This window comes from Haliotis cracherodii, unplaced genomic scaffold, assembly GCF_022045235.1.
Source record: "Haliotis cracherodii isolate W230 unplaced genomic scaffold, xgHalCrac1.p SCAF_14, whole genome shotgun sequence".
NCBI classification, from domain to species: Eukaryota; Metazoa; Mollusca; class Gastropoda; order Lepetellida; family Haliotidae; genus Haliotis; species Haliotis cracherodii.
The window spans coordinates 12,255,471-12,281,605 of NW_027266269.1; the positions used below are offsets into that span (position 1 = coordinate 12,255,471).

At 43.5% G+C, this 26,135-nt stretch overlaps 1 protein-coding gene across 3 annotated transcripts in view; it reads left to right on the forward strand.

The window, feature by feature from the left end:
• Window positions 1-26,135, forward strand: part of LOC139461005 (endothelin-converting enzyme homolog) — an 84,400-nt gene that overhangs the window by 51,965 nt on the left and 6,300 nt on the right. For all 3 annotated transcript variants that reach the window (XM_071242472.1, XM_071242475.1, XM_071242473.1), the window contains 14 exons: window positions 3,742-3,936; window positions 5,496-5,624; window positions 6,962-7,138; window positions 8,251-8,427; window positions 9,771-9,860; window positions 10,754-10,878; window positions 14,940-15,162; window positions 16,433-16,609; window positions 16,999-17,102; window positions 20,084-20,194; window positions 21,124-21,191; window positions 23,414-23,538; window positions 24,293-24,454; window positions 25,943-26,019. In XM_071242472.1, the coding sequence (XP_071098573.1) occupies window positions 3,742-3,936; window positions 5,496-5,624; window positions 6,962-7,138; window positions 8,251-8,427; window positions 9,771-9,860; window positions 10,754-10,878; window positions 14,940-15,162; window positions 16,433-16,609; window positions 16,999-17,102; window positions 20,084-20,194; window positions 21,124-21,191; window positions 23,414-23,538; window positions 24,293-24,454; window positions 25,943-26,019 (1,940 nt within the window). The remainder of the gene's footprint in view (window positions 1-3,741; window positions 3,937-5,495; window positions 5,625-6,961; window positions 7,139-8,250; window positions 8,428-9,770; window positions 9,861-10,753; window positions 10,879-14,939; window positions 15,163-16,432; window positions 16,610-16,998; window positions 17,103-20,083; window positions 20,195-21,123; window positions 21,192-23,413; window positions 23,539-24,292; window positions 24,455-25,942; window positions 26,020-26,135) is intronic.

A 26,135-nucleotide genomic window follows, 5' to 3' on the forward strand; every position in this document is an offset into this window, starting at 1 on the left:
AGAAACATAATCGTGGCAAAGCGGGATTGGAACCCACAATCATAGGTTTCTGGCGTGCCCAAGGGATGCAACTCTGCACAGCGAATCGCGGCGCCTTAGACGACTGGGCGACCCTGCCCCCTCAGGCTACATGAAACAGTCAGAGTGTGAACCCCACGTCCCTGTGTCTCCAGTGAAAGAAAAGCTATATCCTTGAATCCTTAAATAACAGATCAACATTCTGATATTTGGGGTGGGGTGATGTCAAGATGTGGTGAGGCAGATAAAACAATAATATGGCCTCAGGTTTAACACACACAAAATTTGCTCACTGGACATGGTGGATTCACATCCTAGATATATGTCTCCAGGGCTGGCAGTTCGGTCCACCTACATTGTGGGGGCATGTGGTCCTGTGCACAGCTCACACATCACAAATCAGGTGAAGTTAAGCAACGTCGGCCTCGGACAGTAGTTGGATGGGTGACCGCGTTCAGCAGCTTGACTCCTGAGAGTTTCTAGGGCTTCGGTCCTGCCCCACACTGAAGCACATGTGGTGTCTCCTTAGGCAAGTGACTTTGTTCGAAATGTGCCTCTGTTCACCCAGCAGTGAGTGGGTACCCGGTAGGATGAGGTGGTTGTTAACCTCCTAGCCCCTCACAGGCAGCCTGGGTTGTATACTCCCCAGGGAGCTGAGAATGAAAATCAAGTGCTCACTGATCCATTGACCGGGTAATAATAGTGTAGCTCTATGAGCATCCACTTGGTGAATGGAATCTGGCGCATTTTAAATGCACTTATGTGTTATGTACGGGGCCTACCAGTATGTGCATATCACTCACACAATTAGCTTTGATTTTATTTCACAATGCGAAAACGTTATCATGAACACACAATACCGGAAGAATCGGGTCAACAAATCCGTACTGAAGTACGCAAGCTAGTCCTATTATTACTCACTCTGGCTGCAAAAGTGTTGATTGTGTATCTGGACTTACCTTGTAATCCATTATATTACTTCTCTCCAAGATTTCATTCAATTTTATTACATTAATTGTTGCGAAATCGTGTATAAACTGATCGGCAAATCAGGAGCTCAACTCACCATGAGCTCACCTTGAGTGAGTGAGTGAGTATGGTTTTACGCCGCTTTTAGCAATATTCCAGCAATATCACAGCGGGGGACACCAGAAATGGGCTTCACACATTGTACCCATGTCGGGAATCAATCCCGGGTCTTCAGATAACGAGCGAACGCTTTTAACCACTAGGCTACCCGACCGCCCCAACTCACCTTGAAACGAACATTAGTCGTTAGAGAAAGTCTTATGAAATTTCTTTTGAGTTATGATATTGGCCATGATATTAAGTATTTTTTAAACTGAATCACCCATAGATCGGGGAGAAAATGTGTAAACAGCTGATTGCTATTTCCGGCTTTCTTACCGAGGCAAATACACATGTAATTAAGTTTGAATCTCTGCGTATAAAACATAATCTGGCATACAGTACACAAATACCTTTGAATTTGTAAATCATCATGTCAAGTGAGATACCACACTTATTTGAATTATTATACACAGACAATGTACCATCTGTTGCGGACCGTGAAGATCCGGGGTAGAATAGGTCTTCAGGAACCCATGCTTGCCGTATAAGGCGACTTTGCTTATTGTAAAAGGCGACTAACGGGATCGGGTGGTCCGGCTCGCTGATTTGGTTGATGCATGTCATCGATCCCAATTGCGTGGATCGATGCTCATGATATTAATCACTGGAATGTCTGGTCCAGACTTGATTATTTACAGACTGCCGTCATATAGCTGGAATATTGCTGAGTGCGGCGTTAAACAACAACCAACCAACTGCTGCGGACTGTGCTTCACAGCTACAAAAGAAAATAAATTTTCTTGAAAATTTCTGTGTATCCACCGGTGTGGAAGTAAATGTAAACGAAAGTGAACAAGGTGGAATATTGAAAAGTAATGAAAAATGGTACTTCCTAAGGAGAAAAAATTGAAGTTGTGAATTTTTATAAATATTTAGGAACAGTTTTCACCTCTCATGTTGTTGTGGAGTAAGACCTTTAGTAGCCTAACAGCTCAAGCAAACAAATAAATCAGATTCATCAACAAATGTCAAAAGAAAAATGGAATCATTTCAAGATGCCTTTAAAATATTTGACAGTCTTGTCCTTCCGATCTTGTGTCACAGAGCTGAAGTTTGGGGAACATCGTACAACAAGTTTTTTGAAAATGTCCAAATATCCTTCTGTCCTAACAGGATTTTTGTCTCTCTAAGAATTACACCTAATAATATGGTACTCGTGGAGTGTGGCAGATTCCCTCTGCAGTCTATCTGTATGACAAGAGCAGTCAAATATCGGTGCAGACTACTTCATCTTGACACTCACAGATTACCTCGTTAACTGAACGTAATGCTAAAACCACTTGATGAGGTGGGAAAAAGGACATCAATTAAGAACATTTTGTTCAGCTTTGGTTTTGGGCTAGTCTGGTTCCAACAAGAAATCGGTGATAAACATTATTCCTAAATGAATTTCAGCAAAGAGTATCAGATCAGATAGCCTGAATAGATCTGGCATTCTTCATTGGAGTTATCTTCGAAATGTAATTACTATGTTCAGTACAAATCTGTGTTAAACACAGAGCGTTTAACAAATGACATTCCGCATTACATTAAGAGATATATTTCAAAGTTTAGATGTAATAATTTCCGTTTAAATGTAGAATTTGTAAGACACAGTTACGAACGATTGTGATTTGTTTGTCCAAAAGGTTTTAATATAATGAAGACAAATACCATGTGATGTTTACATATGAACGGTATGCAGAAAGAATCTCTCGTCATATTACACTGAATATCTGTTATAAAATTCACAGCTAATGCAAACAGATGATAATCTTGTCCTTCATAACATGGGTTTATTCTTAGCAAAAAGCTACAAAGTAAGAAACACCTAATACCTTTTTGTCATGAATGAAATTATGTAATTTACGGCAAAGCAAGCATACAAACTTCTATTGCCGCCATGACCATACCACATAACACAAGAAGCACAGTAAAGCAGTGAGCATGTAAAGGGAAGTAACTGCATGCTATATAGGATCGCTTGGTTTTAAGTATTGTAGCATTTCACTGCCGTGGTCGTGTGTTCGATACACGGGATATTTAAGGATTATTTTTTTTTGGAAAATGGAAATAAAAACGAAATGTGCCGCAGACTTTGTGATGATGCTTCAGTGCTTGAGAACCAAGACTATTTTGTTTTTATCCTAGCGAAACCTTTTAAATTTGTTTTACCTGACATTCCGGAACACAGAAATAATATTGCAATATATATTGTTTAACAGTGTTTTGCATTATACCAATACTTGTCTGTCTGCCTTTCTGTCTACTGCCTCATACGACCCGTGAAGATCCGGGGTAGAATAGGTCTTCAGCAACCCATGCTTGCCGTAAAAGGTGACTCTGCTTGTTGTAAAAGGCGACTAATGGGATCGGGTGGTCAGGCTCGCTGACTTAGTTGATGCATGTCATCAATCCCAATTGCGTGGATCGATGCTCATGATATTAATCACTGGATTGTCTGGTCCAGACTCAATTATGTACAGACCGCCGTCATATAGCTGGAATATTGCTGAGTGCGGCGTTAAACAACAAACCAACCGACTCACTGATTCCGGCTGAGATTGTGGTATAGTGGAACAAAAACCCTACTCCTCGCTGTTTGTGTTCCAGGTTTGTACGACCCCAGACTGTGTGACCACCAGTGCCTATATCATATCCTTGATGAACACGACACAAGATCCCTGTGACAACTTCTATGAGTATGCTTGTGGAGGATGGGAACACAACACAGTTATCCCCCCTGATAAGGCCAAATATGGCTCCTTTCAAGAACTGGAAACTAAGAACAAAGCCCTTTTGAAGAAGGTGAGTGAAATCACAGGTATTCAGGTACACAGCAATCAGACATTCCGACCAGCTCTTCTGAAACTAATGCCCAATGATGTCAGCTGGTATTTTCTGGGGGTAGGGACAGGTCATGTATTATAGCAATCTCATTCAAATCAGATCAAAGTTCTTGCTGCCGCTAAACAAAGATCTGAGGACATCCCATTACGGGTCACATCAGAACGACCTTTCGCGAACTTTGACCGATCACTGAAATGACTAACAAGAAGACGACATCAGCCAATTAGAAAGCAGCTTTCTTGAGCTTTACGGCAATCGTTTCAACCTGGCGACTTCCATTTCAGACTACGCGTGAAAAATATGTTGACACAATTCTCGATTAAAATTTTGAAAACTGAACAAACGAACATACCGGAATGTCTAAAATATTGTTGATATTGTATGGATATTTCCACGGAAATGAGAGATAGACGATAATTTTGACGGAATCAGTCGTAACTGTCGTGTTAATGTGTTCGAGGTTGCATGACTAGAAAACACATTCCGAATGTCACTTTCATGATCTGGTAAGCGACGCTTTCATTGGTCGGATGAAAGGTCGTTCTGACGTGACCCGTAATGGGATGTCCTCAGATCTTTGTTTAGTGATAGCGAGAACTAAGATCTGATTTTAATGGGATTGTGTATTATAGAGGGATGGTCTAGGGCTGTGTCATCATTTGCTAACCCCCTCATTTTATGTAGCATTCTTGTCCTTCAACCTCCTCCCCTTATATTTAACATCTTTTCTGGACCTCCTCGACACAGTGTCCGAAATAACTGCCTGCCCGCCTTCCCGTGGCTAGTAACTTTTCTGTGAGGCTGCATGATATTTTCCTCCACCTGGCCAACTGTCTGGCAGATCATTTACTTACTTTACTACTTACTTATCCAGTTTACTTATAATTTGTCGTAGATTCTCAAGTAATTGTTTGCATCATTTTAACTGAATCAGGACACAATTTATCTCTTAGTTTTTATTTATTGTTCAATATTTATAATGTCTGAATGCGGCAGGTAACTTTGAAGATGGGCAGGAAACATTTATGGGTCACCTGCCTGACTGTCTTGTTGGGTTATAAAATTACTTTAAGCACTGTTCCTACTGGGGTTGCCATCTCTGTAATGAGATTACTTTTATTCTCTAAATTACTGCCAGGTGAAGATCCTAGGTTAGAATTCACCTTCAAGTACCAGTTTATGTCATGAGATGCGACTAAAGGGATCGGGTGGTCAGGCCCTCTGACTTGGTTGATAGATGAATTGTACTCAATTGCGTGGATCGATGCTCATGATGTCAATCACTGGATTGTCTGATATAGACTAGATTACTTACAGACCGCCGTCATATAGCTGGAATATTGCAGAGTGCAGCGATAAACAAACAAACAAACAAACAAACAAACAATAAAGAAACTGAGGGGTGCAGTAGATCTACGTACCAGACAAATCACACAATGCTGGGTCAAAGTCAGTGGAAAATAATTCCCTGAATGATATCGCTGGGACCGCTGTACCACTAAGCTGTTTATTGCCAGATCCTCGACTCCAAGGGAACCATGTACAAGGGGGCAAATTCTACGTCAGTGGGCAAAGCCAAGACCTTGTACAAGAACTGCATGGACAAACAGGCAGTGGAGAATCTGGGCATTGTTCCGGCTCTTAAGGTACGTGGTGCTTTGTCTCTGCGGGTATTGTGTGTCTGAATATGTCATGAGGTCAGCTTCACCACGTTTAAATGGCCCAGACTTATTACAGCTTGCTTTGTATCTTCTGAATACATCTGCTGTTTTTTGTTTTTTTTAACTTTTAATTCACATTTTTATAGATGAGTTCTATGTATATAATGAATCTGCATGAAATTGTAAATAGCCAAAAATAAAATAACTAACTAAATGAGTAAATAAATACATACGTGAATAAATACATAATGTTCCCCAGGGAGCTGAGAATGATTGTTGAGTGCACCCTGATCCAGTGACCTGGGTGATAATAGCGCTTTAAGCTTGCCCTTGTTTGGTATGGAAATATGCCAAATATAATAGCCTATTACATCTGCAATTTCCAATGCTTCTTGTAAGAAAAGGGACCCACGAAGATCCTGGGTAGAATAGGTCTTCAGCAACCCATGCTTGCCGTAAAAGGCGACTATGCTTGTCGTAGGAGGCGACTAACGGGATCGGGTGGTCAGGCTCGCTGACTTGGTTGATGCATGCCATCGATCCCATATAGCGTCGATCGATGCTCATGACATTATTCACTGGATTATCTGGTCCAAACTCGATTATTTACAGTCTGCCGTCATATAGCTGGAATATCGCTGAGTGCAGCGTTAAATAAAAACAAACAACAATGTAACAAAAGGGTGGTCCAGTCATCTAAGGCGCCCCAAATCGCTGTATAGAGCGAGAAAACTATTATTGTGAGTTTGAAGCCCTGTTCCCCCTATTTATGTTTCTAGGTTTGTCAGCACCATAAGTGTGCTCGTGGTAAACATCTGAGACCTGCATTACTTCAGGCTTTCCTCCCACATTAAGCTGACATGCAGTGATATAACTGGAATATTGTTAAAAGCGGCATTAAACCCCACTCACTCACTCACTCACACACTCACTCACTCACTCACTCACTCACTCACTCACTCACTCACTCACTCACTCACTCACTCACTCACTCACTCACACACTCACTCACTCACTCACTCACTCACACACTCACTCACTCACTCACACACTCACTCACTCACTCACTCACTCACTCACTCACTCACTCACTCACTCACACACTCACTCACTCACTCACTCACTCACTCACTCACTCACTCACTCACTCACTCACTCACACACTCACTCACTCACTCACTCACTCACACACTCACTCACTCACTCACTCACTCACTCACTCACTCACTCACACACTCACTCACTCACTCACACACTCACTCACTCACTCACTCACTCACTCACTCACTCACTCACTCACTCACTCACCTTGACTGTTTCAGTTAATCAAAAAGTTGGGGTCATGGACAGTGACCTCTGACCCTGACTCAGGAACATGGGAGGAGGGTAGCTGGAGTTTCATGGACACCCTGGTAGATATGCACAAGTTAAACCGCCCAGCGTTCTTCCTTATGACCGTCAGCCAGGACGACATGCACAGTGATAAGAATATCATAACGGTAAGTCAGTCAACAGTCTTATAAGCCTTGGTAGAATTTTGATAGGGTATAACTCAGTTAACAAGGGATTCAAATCTCCGGATATTATTTGAGGATAAGTGAGGTTCGACTCTATGAGATATATAATATATTGTCATGTTGGGAGGAAACCCGTGAAGATTGGGGTTAGAATAGGTCTTCAGCAACCCATGCTTGCTGTAAGAGGTTACTGTGCTTGTGGTAAGAGGCGACTAACGGGATCGGGTGGTCAGGCTCGCTGACTTAGTTGATGCATGTCATCGATCCAAATTGAGTGGATCGATGTTCATGACATCAATCACTGGATTTTCTGGTCCAGACTCGATTATTTACAGACCGCTGTCATATAGCTGGAATATTGCTGAGTGCGGCATAAAACAACAAACCAAACCAAACCAATGAAAGAAGATCGCTCGAGACAAACCTTGAGCAAAGTTTCTGCCCAATCAAAATTGAGGAATCTTGGGTCCTTGAGCCAATCAGATATGAGCTTTCTAAACAAATCAGCTCCATTTCTTTACCACCTTGGAAAATTTGATTATAGCAAAGGAAAACCACCACAAGACACAAATTTCTCCTTGATTCGGAAATTCTGATCTGTGCCACAGTAAAACACCACAGAGCACAGATATACCCTCCATTGTACACCCTTCTGGGGGGAGGTGCCATGGCAATCAGCACTCCCTGATTTCACTCAGTTTTGAGACAACAAATTCAGATATGCCTGTCTGGGTGCTTTGCTTACTCCTCCCAAGAATTTAGAAACCTCTATCCTGATTGGCTTATTAGAAAGTTCACGCGCCGTGAACTGGACTGAGATGTATATGAGATCTGATTTTATTGTGATTGTATCAACTTTGTGGGAGATGTGTGGCTTGCACTAATATGCAGTTTCAAAAATGAACTTAATAGGCAAGAGGTCTTTGTCATAACACAATAGAACTAAAAATAGCGAAAATAATAAAAATCTAAAAATATGAGTGTCCCTAGTTCCAGATACTATAGCAGCAGACCTCAAGGACACTGTTAGTTGGTATTTGTATTGTTAAGGTCTTGTATTACAAGGGTATTACATTAGATGCTTCCTGTCTCAGTTCCAGCAAAGTGGCCTGACTCTTGGTGAGAGGGAAGAGTACACAGGAAACAACTCACAGAAGTTCAAGAAGGCTTTCCTCGGCTTTGCCACACAGATGGGCGAGCTCTTAGGGGGAGACAACTCTACCCTTGAGAAAATGACAAAAGTCTATGACCTTGAGAAAAGTCTAGCAGAGGTGATAATATTTTTGCTTCTGCTTGCTCAATAGCTTTTGTGGTAACTAGTAAGTCTTAATCTATCCTGTCTCTCCCGTGTTGTAACAGATCCTGTCTGTCCTGTGTTGTAACAGATCCTGTCTCTCCCTGTGTTGTAACAGATCCTGTCTCTCCCTGTGTTGTAACAGATCCTGTCTCTCCTGTGTTGTAACAGATCCTGTCTCTCCTTGTGTTGTAACAGATCCTGTCTCTCATGTCTCTCCCTGTGTTGTAACAAATCCTGTCTCTCCCTGTGTTGTAACAGATCCTGTCTCTCCCTGTGTTGTAACAGATCCTGTCTCTCCCTTGGTTGTGACAGATCCTGTCTCTCCTGTGTTGTAACAGATCCTGTCTCTCATGTCTCTCCCTGTGTTATAACAGATCCTGTCTCTCCTGTGTTGTAGCAGATCCTGTCTCTCCTTGTGTTGTAACAGATCCTGTCTCTCATGTCTCTCCCTGTGTTGTGACAGATCCTGTCTCTCCCTGTGTTGTATCAGATCCTGTCTCTCCTTGTGTTGTAACAAATCCTGTCTCTCCCCGTGTTGTAACAGATCCTGTCTCTCTTGTGTTGTAACAGACCCTGTCTCTCATGTCTCTCCCTGGGTTGTGACAGATCCTGTCTCTGTGTTGTAACGAATCCTGTCTCTCCCTGTGTTAAAACAGATCCTGTATCTCCCTGTGTTATAACAGATCCAGTTTCTCTCTGTGTTGTAACAGATCCTGTCTCTGTGTTGTAACGGATCCTGTCTCTCCCTGTGTTATAACAGATCCTGTCTCTCCCTGTGTTGTAACAGATCCTGTCTCTCCCTGTGTTGTAACAGATCCTGTCTCTCATGTCTCTCCCTGTGTTGTAACAGATCCTGTCTCTCCTGTGTTGTAACAGATCCTGTCTCTCATGTCTCTCCCTGTGTTGTAACAGATCCTGTCTCTCCTGTGTTGTAACAGATCCTGTATCTCATGTCTCTCCCTGTGTTCTAACAGATCCTGTCTCTCCCTGTGTTGTAATAAATCCTGTCTCTCCCTGTTTTGAAACAGATCCTATCTCTCCTGTGTTGTAACAGATCCTGTCTCTCATGTCTCTCCCTGTGTTATAACAGATCCTGTCTCTCCTGTGTTGTAAGAGATCCTGTCTCTCCCTGTGTTATAACAGATCCTGTCTCTCCCTGTGTTGTAACAGATCCTGTCTCTCATGTGTTGTAACAGATCCTGTCTCTCCTGTGTTGTAACAGATCCTGTCTCTCCCTGTGTTGTAACAGATCCTGTCTCTCTCTATCCCTTTCCTGTTGTTGTATGATTGTAATCACTATTTTATTTGTTGTGACAGATCTTCATGCCTAAAGAGGAGCTGGTAGATCCTGTGGCTACTTACAATAAGATGACTCTAGAGGCGTTCAAGACAATGATTGGCAGTCAGGTTGGTTGATAGGGGACATCTGGACTCAAGTCCATCCTCTCTTCTCAGTGGAGGTCCAGACAAAGATAAGGAATCAGAGTCCATTCTCTCTTGTCGGTGGAGGTCCAGACAAAGATAAGGAATTAGAGTCCATTCTCTCTTGTCAGTGGAGGTCCAGACAAAGATAAGGAATTAGAGTCCATTCTCTCTAGTCAGTGGAGCTCCAGGCAGACAGGGACTCAGGTCCATCCTCTCTCTTGTCAGGGAGTGTCCGCCTCTGTGGTCTGGTGGCAGTGCGTCTGCCCGGTACGTGGGTAGGGTGGGGTACCTGGGTAGGGTGGGGTACCTGGGTAGGGTGGGGTACCTGGATAGGGTGGGGTACCTGGGTAGTGTGGGGTACCTGGGTAGGTTTGGTTACCTGGGTAGGGTGGGTTACCTGGGTAGGTTTGGTTACCTGGGTAGGTTTGGTTACCTGGGTAGGGTGGGTTACCTGGGTAGGGTTGGTTACCTGGGTAGGGTTGGGTACCTGGGTAGGGTTGGTTACCTGGGTAGGGTTGGGTACCAGGGTAGGGTTGGTTACCTGGGTAGGGTGGGGCACCTGGATAGGGTGGGGTACCAGGGTAGGGTGGGGTACCTGGGTAGGGTGGGGTACCAGGGTAGTGTAGGGTACCTGGGTAGGGTGGGGTACCTGGGTAGTGTGGGGTACCTGGGTAGTAAATTTGAACTCATCCAGCCCTAGTTCCCAGTTTCAACCCAAACTGTGGTCATAATATCACTCACTGGTTTAACTGGCCTTGGATTGAAGTCGTCAAGCAGATGTGATATTGTTGAGTGCAGCGTTAAACAACAAGCAGTATGTAGAACCTGGTCTGATGATGCAGCAACTTAACCACATCCCTTCATCCTCTTCCCAGTTTTCAATCAAGGCGTACGCTGATAAACTGTTTGAGACGGACATTCCATTGTCGGAGGAGATCGTTGTGTACACTGTAGACTACTTCAAGAAGCTCGGCGACATCATCAAGAACACCCCCAAGGAGTGAGTAGCCACATATTTAATTAACTACAATATTGATAACATTTAGGAGATCATCCCTGATTAATACACTGGACCCACTCCCAACTGTGTTTGTGTCAGGGGTGACCTCTGCATCTTCATCTCACCTAACAGTACCATATCACAGAATTTCCTTCATTTATTGAGGGGGCCGGGGTTGGCCCAGTCTTCTAATGTTTGTGATTCGCTGTGCAGAGTTGCGTCCCTTGGGTACTCCAGAAACCTATGATCGTGGGTTTGAATCCCGGTTCGCTCAGATTATGTTTCTAGGTTTGTCAGCACCATACCTGCTCGTGGGTTTCACAGAAGCGGTAAATGTCTGAGACCTGAATCACATCTGGCTTTCCCACATTAAGCTGACACACGGCAATGTTACTGGAATACTGTTAAAAGCGGCGTTAAACCAACCTCACTCCTTCATTTATTGGACTGCCATTTTAACATGGTGTTTTTGAATTTGATAGGGTTTAAATAAAGTTGTGGTAGCAAAGTGCATTTTGAATTGGGATGGAGATAAATCTTTGGCATGGAATGGTCCCGGATATTTATCCTAATAGAATGTAGACACTGTGTACACTGTGATCGAGGACGTTATGAGGTAGACATTATGTGTTTTCAGATATGAGAGTGTTTTCGAGTATTCAATACCCCAAAAATTCCCATAGACATTGTGACATACACAAGTTACATGTCCCTCCCTTCCTTTCTCCCTCTCTCTCCTTCCCTCCCTCCCCTTTCTCCCTCCCTCTCTCTCTCACTCCCACCTTTCTCTCTCCCTCCCTCTCTCCTTCCTCCTTCCCCTCTCTCTCCCTCCCCTCTCTCCCACCCTCCGTCTCTCCTCTCTCCCACCCTCACTCTCTCCTCCCTCCTCCCTCTCTCCTCCCTCCTCCCTCTCTCCTCCCTCCTCCCTCTCTCCTCCCTCCCTTTCTCTCTCACTCCCTCTCTCCTCCATCCTTCCCCTCTCTCCCACCCTCCCTCTCTCCTCCCTCTCTCTCTCCCTCCCCTCATTACCCCCTCCCTCTCTCCTCCCTCCCTCCCTCTCTCCCTCCCTCCTCCCACTCTCTCTCCCTCCCCTCTCTCCCTCCCTCCCTCTCTCCTCCCTCTCTCTCCCCCACCCCTCTCTCCCACCCTCCCTCTCTCCCACCCTCCCTCTCTCCTCCTCCTCCTCCCTCCCTCCCTCCCTCCCTCCCTCTCTCCTCCCTCCCCCTCTCTCTCACTCCCTCTCTCCTCCATCCTTCCCCTCTCTCTCCCTCCCCTCTCTCCCACCCTCCCTCTCTCCTCCCTCTCTCCTCCCTCTCTCTCTCCCTCCCCTCATTACCCCCTCCCTCTCCTCCCTCCCTCCCTCTCTCCCTCCCTCCTCCCACTCTCTCTCCCTCCCCTCATTACCCCCTCCCTCTATCCTCCCTCTCTCCCTCCCTCCCTCTCTCCTCCCACTCTCTCTCCCTCCCCTCTCTCCCTCCCTCCCTCCCTCCTCCCTCTCTCTCCCTCCCCTCACTACCCCCTCCCTCTATCCTCCCTCTCTCCCTCCCTCCCTCTCTCCTCCCTCCCTCTCTCCCTCCCCTCTCTCCCTCCCTCCCTCTCTCCTCCCTCTCTCTCCCTCCCCTCACTACCCCTCCCTCTATCCTCCCTCTCTCCCTCCCTCCCTCTCTCCTCCCTCCCTCCCTCTCTCTTCCCTCCTCCCTCTCCCTCTCTCTTCCCTCCCTCTCTCTTCCCTCTCTCTTCCCTCCTCCCTCTCTCCCTCTCTCCTCCCTCCCTCCCTCTCTCTTCCCTCCTCCCTCTCTCCTCCCTCCCTCTCTCTTCCCTCCTCCCTCTCTCCTCCCTCCCTCCCTCTCTCTTCCCTCCTCCCTCCCTCCCTCTCTCTTCCCTCCCTCTCTCCTCCCTCCCTCCTCCCTCTCTCCTCCCTCCCTCCCTCCCTCTCTCTTCCCTCCTACCACTCTCCCTCCCTCCTCCCTCTCTCCTCCCTCCCTCCCTCTCTCTTCCCTCCTCCCTCTCTCCCTCTCTCCTCCCTCCCTCCTCCCTCTCTCTCCCTCAATTCTCTCCCAACCTCCCTCTCTCTCCTCCCTCCTCCCTCTCTCCCTCCCTCTCTCCTCCCTCCCCCTCCCTCTCTCCTCCCTCCCTCTCTCTCTCCCCCCTCTCTCCATCCCTCTTTCTCTCCCTCCCCTATCTCCCTCCCTCCTTCTCTCCTCCCTCCTTCCTCCTCCCTCTAGCCAACTCTTGTCAAGCCGAATGCCTGGTGTCTCTTTGGCAAGCAAATTTATTGAAATGATGTCAAGTGCTTCAATTCAAAGGTATTTCGGCATACCATTCAGTTAATGCAAAACCATCTATTGCAGCCCGTTTCTCTGTCAAATAATAAATTCATAAATTACAATAACAGACCTTGGGAACTTCCAGTTTGTTCTATTTTTACCAACATTCTCAGGCTTTGATAATTGGCTCTGAGAGTGCCAAATTATGTTATAGACAGATGATACAGTGAGTGCCAATATAACCTCCATGTTATAGACAGATGATACAGTGAGTGCCAAATTAACCCCCATGTTATAGACAGATGATACAGTGAGTGCCAATATAACCCCCATGTTATAGACAGATGATACAGTGAGTGCCAATATAACCCCCATGTTATAGACAGATGATACAGTGAGTGCCAATATAACCCCCATGTTATAGACAGATGATACAGTGAGTGCCAATATAACCCCCATGTTATAGACAGATGATACAGTGAGTGCCAATATAACCCCCATGTTATAGACAGATGATACAGTGAGTGCCAATATAACCCCCATGTTATAGACAGATGATACAGTGAGTGCCCATATAACCCCCATGTTATAGACAGATGATACAGTGAGTGCCAATATAACCCCCATGTTATAGACAGATGATACAGTGAGTGCCAATATAACCCCCATGTTATAGACAGATGATACAGTGAGTGCCAATATAACCCCCATGTTATAGACAGATGATACAGTGAGTGCCAATATAACCCCCATGTTATAGACAGATGATACAGTGAGTGCCAATATAACCCCCATGTTATAGACAGATGATACAGTGAGTGCCCATATAACCCCCATGTAATAGACAGATGATACAGTGAGTGCCAATATAACCCCCATGTTATAGACAGATGATACAGTGAGTGCCCATATAACCCCCATGTTATAGACAGATGATACAGTGAGTGCCAATATAACCCCCATGTAATAGACAGATGATACAGTGAGTGCCAATATAACCCCCATGTTATAGACAGATGATACAGTGAGTGTCAATATAACCCCCATGTTATAGACAGATGATACAGTGAGTGCCCATATAACCCCCATGTTATAGACAGATGATACAGTGAGTGCCAATATAACCCCCATGTAATAGACAGATGATACAGTGAGTGCCAATATAACCCCCATGTTATAGACAGATGATACAGTGAGTACCAATATAACCCCTATGTTATAGACAGATGATACAGTGAGTGCCAATATAACCCCCATGTTATAGACAGATGATACCAATATAACCCCCATGTTATAGACAGATGATACAGTGAGTGCCAATATAACCCCCATGTTATAGACAGATGATACAGTGAGTGCCCATATATCCCCCATGTTATAGACAGATGATACCAATATAACCCCCATGTTATAGACAGATGATACAGTGAGTACCAATATAACCCCCATGTTATAGACAGATGAGTGAGTGAGTGAGTGAGTATGGCTTTACGCCGCTTTTAGCAATATTCCAGCAATATCACGGCGGGGTACACCAGAAATGGGCTTCACACATTGTACCCATGTCGGGAATCGAACCCGGGTCTTCGGCGTGACGAGCGAACGCTTTAACCACTAGGCTACCCGACCGCCCCTTATAGACAGATGATACAGTGAGTGCCAATATAACCCCCATGTCATAGACAGATGATACAGTGAGTGCCAATATAACCCCCATGTTATAGACAGATGATACAGTGAGTGCCAATATAACCCCATGTTATAGACAGATGATACATAGAGTGCATGTTGCAGAGTCCTCGCCAACTACTTGATGTGGCAGCTCTTCAACATCCTCCCCGGCTACCTGCCTGAGAAGTTTGTGGATGCTGCGCTCATCCTGACGAAGGCCGAGACCGGAGTATCTGACGTGGGTCCCCGGTGGCAGCGCTGTGTCTTCAAGACAACTGCCGCCCTGCCGTTTGTGACAGGAGCTCTGTTCGTGCAGGAGAAATTCCCCCCAGACAGCAAACAGGAGGTGAGTAAAGTGGACACTCTCTGTACTGGACACTGTGGAAGGGACCACCAGATGATATTCGAGGAGGGGGCCTTGGAATTTACTGTAAACAAATAAATTGTACGTGAAAATTCTTGAAAAAAATATTATGCTTCAGACTGTTGAAAAAAAAAATTGCCTGCCACAAAAATTACATTGTTGGAGGTGTTTTCTTTGAAATAATATGCTCATAGTTGAAAATATAAATATCTGGTCTTGTAGCCATCTCATCTCAATACAAAACCCCAGCCAACGCCCCCTTCGTTCCGAGAATATCAGATGGTCAGTTTAACCTTGGTTAAGACGAACCAGTGCTACCTATGATCCGTGTCACTGGGAACATTGACTCAAAGGTGAATATAAGCAACGTGGGTCTTGGAGAGTAGTTGGATGGGTGACCACCTTTAGCAGCTTGACTCCTGAGAGTTTCTAGCGCTTCGGTCCAGCCCATAACTGAAGCACATGTGGTGTCTCCTTAGGCAAGTGACTTTGTTCGAAATGTGCCTCTGTTCACCCAGCAGTGAGTGGGTACCCGGTTGGATGAGATGTAATGTGTCTGTTAACCATCTAGCGCCTAACAGGCAGCTTGGGTTGTATACTCCCCAGGGAGCTGAGAATGAAAATTGAGTGCTCACTGATCCATTGACCGGGGTAATAATAGTGTAGCGCTATGAGCATCCACTTGGTGAATGGAATCTTAATGCACCTTGTCTGGTGCTCAGCATTAAGGGGCTAAAACAAGGACTGGTAGGCTCAGAGTCAGTATACTGTGTCTGAGTGGGGTATTCATGTAAACCTGCAGCATGGTATCGATAAGTGAATTAATCTTGAACACAACATTAAAACTCATTCCACCTCAAGTCTAAAGTACCATATTCGATGTAATAAGGGCACAGAGCGCTCTCAAAATTAGAAATAGGGGGCTCTTATTAGAATATAATTTTGGTTGAAAGATTTTAAATTTCATAGTTTATGCTGACAGCCTGAAATGATACAAAAGAGAAGTATGTGCATATCATACACGACAGATATTTTGTCCAGAATTTAATTGCCCATAATTAAGGATGTGTATTATACACATACATATAAATCTTGTGTACATTGATCAATCGGAAGGGGTGCTAATTGGGATTGTTCACTAACCAATATATCAGCAAATATCGCCGTGGGTGCTTATTAGAGTGTGGCACTTTTTACGTCAAATACGGTAATTTCGTGTTCATGAATTATTTACTCCAAACTGTGTTTACAGGTGCTCAACATTATCGATGACATTGAAAACGCATTCATGAGAAACTTAAACACAGTTGCGTGGATGGACGAACAGACACGAGATATTGCCATCGAAAAGGTCAAGGCCGTGACTGACATGATCGGTTACCCTGACTACATCCTTGACCCTGAGAAACTGGACAGGCATTATGAGAATGTGAGTTGTACAAGCAGACTTAGTGAAGTCTAAACGATAAAATTGAGGGTAGGGAATGCCTATGCCCCTTAACTGTTCACAGGTAAATCTGGCTACCTTTTAACAGATCACAGGTAATTTTTCCACCCATTTCTTAATCATGGATAATTATCATATAAATTACCGTAGTTCATTTTTTACAGAGATAAGGAATTATTCATTCTTACTTATCAATCTGATAGTGACCATATCATTATCAAGTTTATGTTTTTGCATGTATAAACTAGGTCTGCACCTCATTAGTCTAAAAAAAATTTTTTTTTTAACTTATCCTGCATTACTTCTAAATCAACTTCTTGTTCTTGACAGATTTTCAAACCAGATTACAGCACATTTTCCCTTGTTTTCAGATGACAATCCCAGACGGACAGTTTCTCTTGAGCCGTATCTCTGTGTTGACCTTCCAGAAAGGGTTCAACTTGAACAAAAGAGGAAAAAAACCTGACAGAAAAGAGTAAGTTCTTTAGCCATGGCTTTTTTTGTCACCAGGGTTAAAAAAATAAAAAGCGTTAGTTGGGTATGTGTTTGAAATACAAGTAAAATTAAAGTTTAAAAAAAGAGTGTTATGGAGTATCATACAAAATACAAAATTCTGTCAGGTCAATTACAAAAAATGGAATGGAAAAGTGTTTTGGGATGTAAAGAGTCCAAGGGTTACCTCCCCTCTATGTAATGATTTGTGTTTTTTCTGTAGTTACATTTCAACTGGAGAAGCCATGCAACTTTTTTGGTTTTTGACGTTCATGCAACTGATTCTTTTTTTGATGTTCATGCAACTGGCTCTATTTTTTACGTTGATGCAACTGGCTCTGTTTTTGACGTTGATGCAACTGGCTCTGTTTTGACATCATGCAACTGGCTCTGTTATTAACGTTCATGCAACTGGCTCTGTTTTTGACGTCGATGCAACTGGCTCTGTTTTTGACGTTCGTACAACTGACTCTGTTTTTGAGGTTCATACAACTGACTGTGCTTTTGAGGTTCATACAACTGACTCTGTTTTTGACGTTCATACAACTGGTTCTGTTTTTGAGGTTCATACAACTGACTGTGCTTTTGAGGTTCATACAACTGACTCTGTTTTTCACGTTCATACAACTGACTCTGTTTTTGAGGTTCATACAACTGGTTCTGTTTTTGAGGTTCATACAACTGGCTCAGTTTTTCACGTTCATACAACTGGTTCTGTTTTTGACGTTCATACAACTGACTCTGTTTTTGAGGTTCATACAACTGACTCTGTTTTTGAGGTTCATACAACTGGCTCTGTTTTTGAGGTTCATACAACTGACTCTGTTTTTGACGTTCATACAACTGACTCTGTTTTTGAGGTTCATACAACTGACTCTGTTTTTGAGGTTCATACAACTGGTTCTGTTTTTGAGGTTCATACAACTGGCTCAGTTTTTCACGTTCATACAACTGACTCTGTTTTTGACGTTCATACAACTGGTTCTGTTTTTGAGGTTCATACAACTGGTTCTGTTTTTGAGGTTCATACAACTGACTCTGTTTTTGAGGTTCATACAACTGGCTCAGTTTTTGAGGTTCATACAACTGGTTCTGTTTTGGAGGTTCATACAACTGGTTCTGTTTTTGAGGTTCATACAACTGGCTCTGTTTTTGAGGTTCATACAACTGACTCTGTTTTGGAGGTTCATACAACTGACTCTGTTTTTGAGGTTCATACAACTGACTCTGTTTTTGAGGTTCATACAACTGGTTCTGTTTTTGAGGTTCATACAACTGGCTCAGTTTTTCACGTTCATACAACTGGCTCTGTTTTTGAGGTTCATACAACTGACTCTGTTTTTGAGGTTCATACAACTGGCTCAGTTTTTGAGGTTCATACAACTGGCTCAGTTTTTGAGGTTCATACAACTGGTTCTGTTTTTGAGGTTCATACAACTGGTTCTGTTTTTGAGGTTCATACAACTGACTCTGTTTTTGAGGTTCATACAACTGGTTCAGTTTTTGAGGTTCATACAACTGGTTCTGTTTTTGAGGTTCATACAACTGGTTCTGTTTTTGAGGTTCATACAACTGGCTCTGTTTTTGAGGTTCATACAACTGACTCTGTTTTTGAGGTTCATACAACTGGTTCTGTTTTTGAGGTTCATACAACTGACTCTGTTTTTGAGGTTCATACAACTGGCTCTGTTTTTGAGGTTCATACAACTGGCTCAGTTTTTCACGTTCATACAACTGGCTCTGTTTTTGAGGTTCATACAACTGACTCTGTTTTTCACGTTCATACAACTGGTTCTGTTTTTGAGGTTCATACAACTGACTCTGTTTTTGACGTTCATACAACTGGCTCAGTTTTTCACGTTCATACAACTGGTTCTGTTTTTGAGGTTCATACAACTGGCTCAGTTTTTGAGGTTCATACAACTGGCTCAGTTTTTCACGTTCATACAACTGACTCTGTTTTTGAGGTTCATACAACTGGTTCTGTTTTTGAGGTTCATACAACTGGTTCTGTTTTTGAGGTTCATACAACTGGCTCTGTTTTTGAGGTTCATACAACTGGCTCAGTTTTTGAGGTTCATACAACTGGCTCTGTTTTTGAGGTTCATACAACTGACTCTGTTTTTGAGGTTCATACAACTGACTCTGTTTTTGACGTTCATACAACTGGTTCTGTTTTTGAGGTTCATACAACTGGCTCTGTTTTTGACGTTCATACAACTGACTCTGTTTTTGAGGTTCATACAACTGACTCTGTTTTTGACGTTCATACAACTGGTTCTGTTTTTGAGGTTCATACAACTGACTCTGTTTTTGACGTTCATACAACTGGCTCAGTTTTTGAGGTTCATACAACTGGCTCTGTTTTTGAGGTTCATACAACTGACTCTGTTTTTGAGGTTCATACAACTGACTCTGTTTTTGACGTTCATACAACTGGTTCTGTTTTTGACGTTCACACAACTGGTTCAGTTTTTCACGTTCATACAACTGACTCTGTTTTTGAGGTTCATGCAACTGACTCTGTTTTTGAGGTTCATACAACTGACTCTGTTTTTGAGGTTCATACAACTGACTCTGTTTTTGAGGTTCATACAACTGGTTCTGTTTTTGACGTTCACACAACTGGTTCAGTTTTTCACGTTCATACAACTGACTCTGTTTTTGACATTCAAGCAACTTGCTCTGTTTTTGACGTTCATACAACTGACTCTGTTTTTGAGGTCGATACAACTGGTTCTGTTTTTGAGGTTCATACAACTGGCTCTGTTTTTGACGTTCATACAACTAGTTCAGTTTTTCACGTTCATGCAACTGACTCTGTTTTTGATGTTCATGCAACTGACTCTGTGTTTGACATTCAAGCAACTTGCTCTGTTTTTGACGTTCATACAGCTGGCTCTGTTTTTGACATTCATACAACTATCTCTGTTTCTGAAGTTCATGCAACTGGCTTTGTTTCAGATGGGACATGGCGCCATCTGATGTGAATGCATACTACAGTCCGTCCAACAACCAGATTGTGTTCCCAGCTGGAATCCTGCACAAACCCTTCTTCAACCCACAGTTTCCATTGTACGGTTACCATGGTTATATGCCTTTTTAGCTCACCTGGCCAGAAACCTTTTGCAATTTTGACTTCTCCGAAATCAGTTGATGGATTCAGCTGAAATTTTATATGGATGTTTGTTATAATGAGGGTCAAGTTTGTTCAAGGTATCAAAATTGGAAATAGAATTAGGCAGCCAGGTAGCCATCTTTGATATAATAATCTTTTGAGAACAAGAGGCTTGAAACAAAGTGACAGTCACCTTGTGTTGTACCAAGTTTGTTCAAGACGTCTTGATCAGAAATCAAATATGGCTGCCAGTGGCCATATTGGAAAATACCAAAAATGATGAGCAATCCTTCATACATCATGTCCGCAGAAACCACTTGACCAATACCACTTAAACTTCACATGCCTGTTCCCACTAATGATAACACAACAATATCTTCAAGGGTTTGGATTTGATTTCCAATGTGGCCGTCCATTTTGAAAATGCTAGTTATGGTCGTTTTTCAGTCATCTTTGTTCAAAATGTAATGAAACTTGGTACGTGAGTAGTTGGTAGTGGGGCTGAACTTATATGGTCAGTTTTTGTGATATTTTTAATTTTGACCTTAATTTGACCTTGCACTTTGACCATGTTCCTAAAAACTCTCAAAATTCATTTTCTCTCACTGTAGACATGGTTTCATGAGAACTACTAAAACAATAAAGCTGAAACTTCACACGCTTGTTCCCACCTCTGGTGACACCTGTTCAAGGGATTTGAATACAATTTTCAAAGTGGCAACCATGGCAGCTATATAAAAAAGTGTGACATTTCTGCTCAAAATTGGCTGTATTGCTCATAAATTCTCTCAAAATGCAGTTGTCTTTCTCTGTTAACATCTCTGAAACTGCCAGACTATTGGCTTGCTGTGATGATGATGTGTGAAGTTCATGTGATATGTTCCAGGTCATTCCGCTATGGATCTCTTGGAATGATTGTCGGCCATGAGCTGACCCATGGATTTGATAACAAAGGTTAGTCTATCATCCATCCATCCATCCATCCTCCATCCATCCTCACATCCATCCATCCATCCATCCTCCATCCATCTATCCTCCATCCATCCATCCATCCATTCATCCATCCTCCAACCATCCATCCATCCAACCATCCATCCATCCATCCATCCATCTATCCTCCATCCATCCATCCTCCATCCATCCTCACATCCATCCATCCATCCATCCATCCTCCATCAATCTATCCTCCATCCATCCATCCATCCATCCTCCATCCATCATTCCATTCATCCATCCTCCAACCATCCATCCATCCATCCATCCTCCATCCATCTATCCTCCATCCATCCATCCTTCCATCCATCCTCCATCCATCAATCCTCCATCCATCATTCCATTCATCCATCCTCCAACCATCCATCCATCCATCCATCTATCCATCCATCCATCCTCCATCCATCCATCCTCCATCCATCATTCCATTCATCCATCCATCCATCCATCCATTCATCCATCCATCCATCCTCCATCCATCCTCACCTCCATCCATCCATCCATCCATCCATCCTCCATCCATCATTCCATTCATCCATCCTCCAACCATCCATCCATCCATCCATCCATCCTCCATCCATCATTCCATTCATCCATCATCCATCCATCCATCCATTCATCCATCCATCCATCCATCATTCCATTCATCCATCCTCCAACATCCATCCATCCATCCATCCATCCATCATCCATCCATCCTCCAACCATCCATCCATCCATCCATCAATCCATCCATCATCCATCCATCCTCCATCCATCATTCCATCCACCCATCCATCCATCCATTCATCCATCCATCCATCCATCCATCCATCCTCCATCCATCATTCCATTCATCCATCCTCCAACCATCCATCCATCCATCCAACCATTCATCCATCCATCAATCCATCCATCCATCCATCCATCATCCATCCATCCTCCATCCATCCATCCATCCACCCATCCTCCCATCCATCCATCCATCCGGCCATCCATTCTCCATTCATCCATCCTCCATCCATCCATCCATCCATCCATCCATTCTCCACCCATCCTCCATCCTCCATCCATCCATCCATCCATCCACCCATCCATCCATCCACCCATCCATCCATCCTGTACCCACTTATCCATTATCCATTTCTATCTTACTTCTTAGAATAACATCTTTATACCTAGTAGGGGCGGTCGGGTAGCCTAGTGGTTAAAGCGTTCGCTCGTCACGGCGAAGACCCGGGTTCGATTCCCAACATGGGTACAATGTGTCCCCCACCGTGATATTGCTGGAATATTGCTAAAAGCGGCGATATATTGTGTCTTCAGCACCTTGACTTATAGTTCTGTTTAATGATCTGGACACAATGTGCAGTTGTGTCCCTTAGTTGTGCCAGGATGTGGCAGATTCACCCCATTAGGAACTATTGTTGTGTCAGCACCATATCCTTGGCAGTGGGTTTCGTCAGAGTGGTGAATGTCAAGTGCTTTTATCTTTTTGGTGTTTTCTCCCGTATTACATGCCCTGTTTCCGTGCTTAGTGACTCGTGTACTCACTCACGGTCATGTAGTAACACCTGATCTCTCTCACTCACTCACTCTATCCCTAACTCACCAACTCACTGACTCACTCACTCACCCCGGGGTCATGGGTGGCCCAGTCGTCTAAGGCGCCGCAATTCGCTGTGCAGAGTTGCGTCCCTTGGGCACGCCAGAAACCTATGATTGTGGGTTCGAATCCCGGTTCCCCCTGATTATGTTTCTAGGTTTGTCAGCACCGTACCTGTGCTCGTGGGTTTCAGTGAACTGGTAAACGTCTGAGACCTGCATCACTTCAGGCTTTCCTCCCACATTAAGCTGACATGCCGTGATATAACTGGAATACTGTTAAAAGCGGCGTTAAACCAAACCCACCCACTCTCACTCACTCACCCAACTCACAGAGTTCACTCACTCGCCCAACTCACCGAGTTCACACACCCAACTCAGGGTGGTCGGGTAGCCTAGTGGTTAAAGCGTTCGCTCGTCACGCCGAAGACCCGGGTTCGATTCCCGACATGGGTACAATGTGCGAAGCCCATTTCTGGTGTCCCCCGCCGTGATATTGCTGGAATATTGCTAAAAGCACTCACACACACACCCAACTCACCGAGTTCACTCACTCCATTCACTAGTAACTCACCCCACACTCTCTCACATCTCCACAGGTAGGAACTACGACAAGGATGGCAACCTGCACAGCTGGTGGACCAACTCCTCAGCCAGGGGCTTCGAGGAGGAGACGGCGTGTATGATCAACCAGTACAGTCAATACACAGTAGAGGGCATCCATGTAAGTACTGGCTGCCCTGGTGTGTATTCACACCCTACCCCATCTACTCCCGCATGTTGTTACAAACAGGGGCCTGCAACTCACAACACGAGCTTGTTACATTTTGTAGTAACCATCTCAAACAACTTGTTGGGAGTAAAAATTATTTCGTGCACAAAAAATGTAACATTGAAACCTCCAACTAATGCAATTGCAGTCTGAAATGTGCAGACATCAAATACCCCACCGTTCCTGTTTACCAGTAATTACCAGTTTTGTACCGGTAAAATTAGGCTTGGACCGGTAATTCATGTGACTGCCAGTCCCTGTGGACTGGAAAATAAAGTACCTTATAAATCTTTGTTTTTGAACAAGACATTGATGATATTCATAATAGTACATTTTTCGTACAAAGTCAGCTTGTCTGTTACCATCAGGGTTTCCCCTTGTCTATTTCTGATTAAATATTCATTTGTAGCGACTTCATCTCGAAATATTTTTTAAAAAAAGAGAAAATTGTGACAAGTTTGTGTGAATGACGTTTAGATCTAACTAAGTTACTTCAGAAATGACATCTTTGCACTGAACATGATGTTGAAAGAATTAAAACCAAATAAATTTTTTTGTTGAAAGTTGGGACTGGCAAAAATTAGGGGGCACTGGTAATTTTTAGAGTTGCAGTTTCAAAAGCCAGCGAGAACACTGCACCCATAAGTCTGAAAACACCTCAGCAACCATGCACAGTGTTTCAATCTCTCTTCTTCAATTGTTTCAGCTGAATGGCAAGTACACGCTGGGAGAAAATATTGCCGACAATGGTGGACTGAAGACGTCTTACTCAGCCTACCAGATGGCTAAACATTCATCAGGCACCCCTCCTAAACTTCCCGGGATGAGCCTCACGCCAGACCAACTCTTCTACGTCGGATTTGCTCAAGTGCGTCTCTCCCAGTCCTCTTTCCGCAGAAACGGGTCTTGTTCTATTAGCGATTAGCAATATCCCTGTTAAAACAGCTATTCTTTGTCATGCACCTCTGATCATTCCAGTGCTAAGATGTTTTTGTGGAACAAGTTCAGGCCTGATGCTCCAACCCTGCCTTCAGACAATCACAATCTTGTGTATGCTGGAATATTGCTGAGTGCGGCGTTAAACAACAAACAAACAAACAAACAAACAAAGAAAGTGTATGCAGGATGTCCACATTTTACATGTTTAGGAAACTGCAGGTTTTATGTAATTTGAACACTTAAAAAAAAACTAACATCTTTTTCAACATTTACCTAAATTGGGTTGGGCCTTTTTGGCCCAATAAGATTGACATACTTTATTCTCAAAGTTATATGAAAATTTGTAGAGGATTATCTTCTAGTTACCTATTAGTGAACCATATGCTTGTAGAAACAGACATGTGATGGGTCTCCTTGTAGAAAGGGAGGTAACTCTCTTTACTATGACTGAGTAATATATCACCATGTTGTTGTATAGCACAGCACCATGCTTAGTTTGTTTTTGGTTTGCGAAAGTTACATAGGGATGAGTTATAGTTGGGAAGATGTAAACAAACTTTTGAAAGAAACTTTATCTTTGTCTCCCATATGTATAATGATATGCATACATATGAAATACTTGAATAATTATGAAAATATTTTTAAAACGTTCCTAACTGTAAATTTTGACACTAAACATGGTTGTGTTATTTGGCACAATCATAAGAGGGAGGCACTCTCTGTAATAGACTGGTTTACCTGCCTATAGCATATCGCTATGCAGGAAGTCATTGTTGTGAAAACATATGACTAGTGTTGTTTTCATAGTGTTTCTTTTCTACTTTTATATTATAATTAAATAAATATTTAAACTGAAATGTGCCATATTCTCATTCCTGATTCTGAAGGTACCACATGCAAATTGCTATTTGTTTTTACCCTCTGTGTTACACATGGGCTTTGTGACAGTATAGGTACTTGCATCCAATAGGTAGGTATGCTACAAATTTTATTTGCGCCATGTTGATCCTCTGGATCAAAATTATCTTGTTTGGACTTGTTGGTTGGTTTGGTTGGTTTGTTGTTTAACGCTGCACTCAGCATTATTCCAGCTATATAATGGCGGACTGTAAATAATCGAATCTGGACCAGACAATCCAGTGATTAATATCATGAGCATCGATCCACGCAATTGGGATCGATGACATGCATCAACGAGGTCAGCGAGCCTGACTATCCAATCCCTTCAGTTGCCTTTTATGACAAGCATGGGTTGCTGAAGACCTATTCTACCCCGGGTGTTCACGGGTCGTTTGGACTTGTGGAACTTGTTGAACTTAGCACTTATCATTAGGCTCCGACTTCAGGGACTTACATAGTTGTTTTGCCTAAACATGTTTTTATCTCAACTAAATGTTAAAACCGTTTGTGTTTTCAGATATGGTGCTCGTATTATACCCCTGAGTATGCCAAACAGACCGTGATGACTGACGTGCACAGTAACGCCAAGTACAGGTCAGTTAGAACATAGGTAGAACACAGGTAAAACATAGTAAGAACACAGTTAGAACACAGGCAGAGCACAGGTAGGACACAGGTAGATCACAGGTAGAACATAGTTAGAACACAGC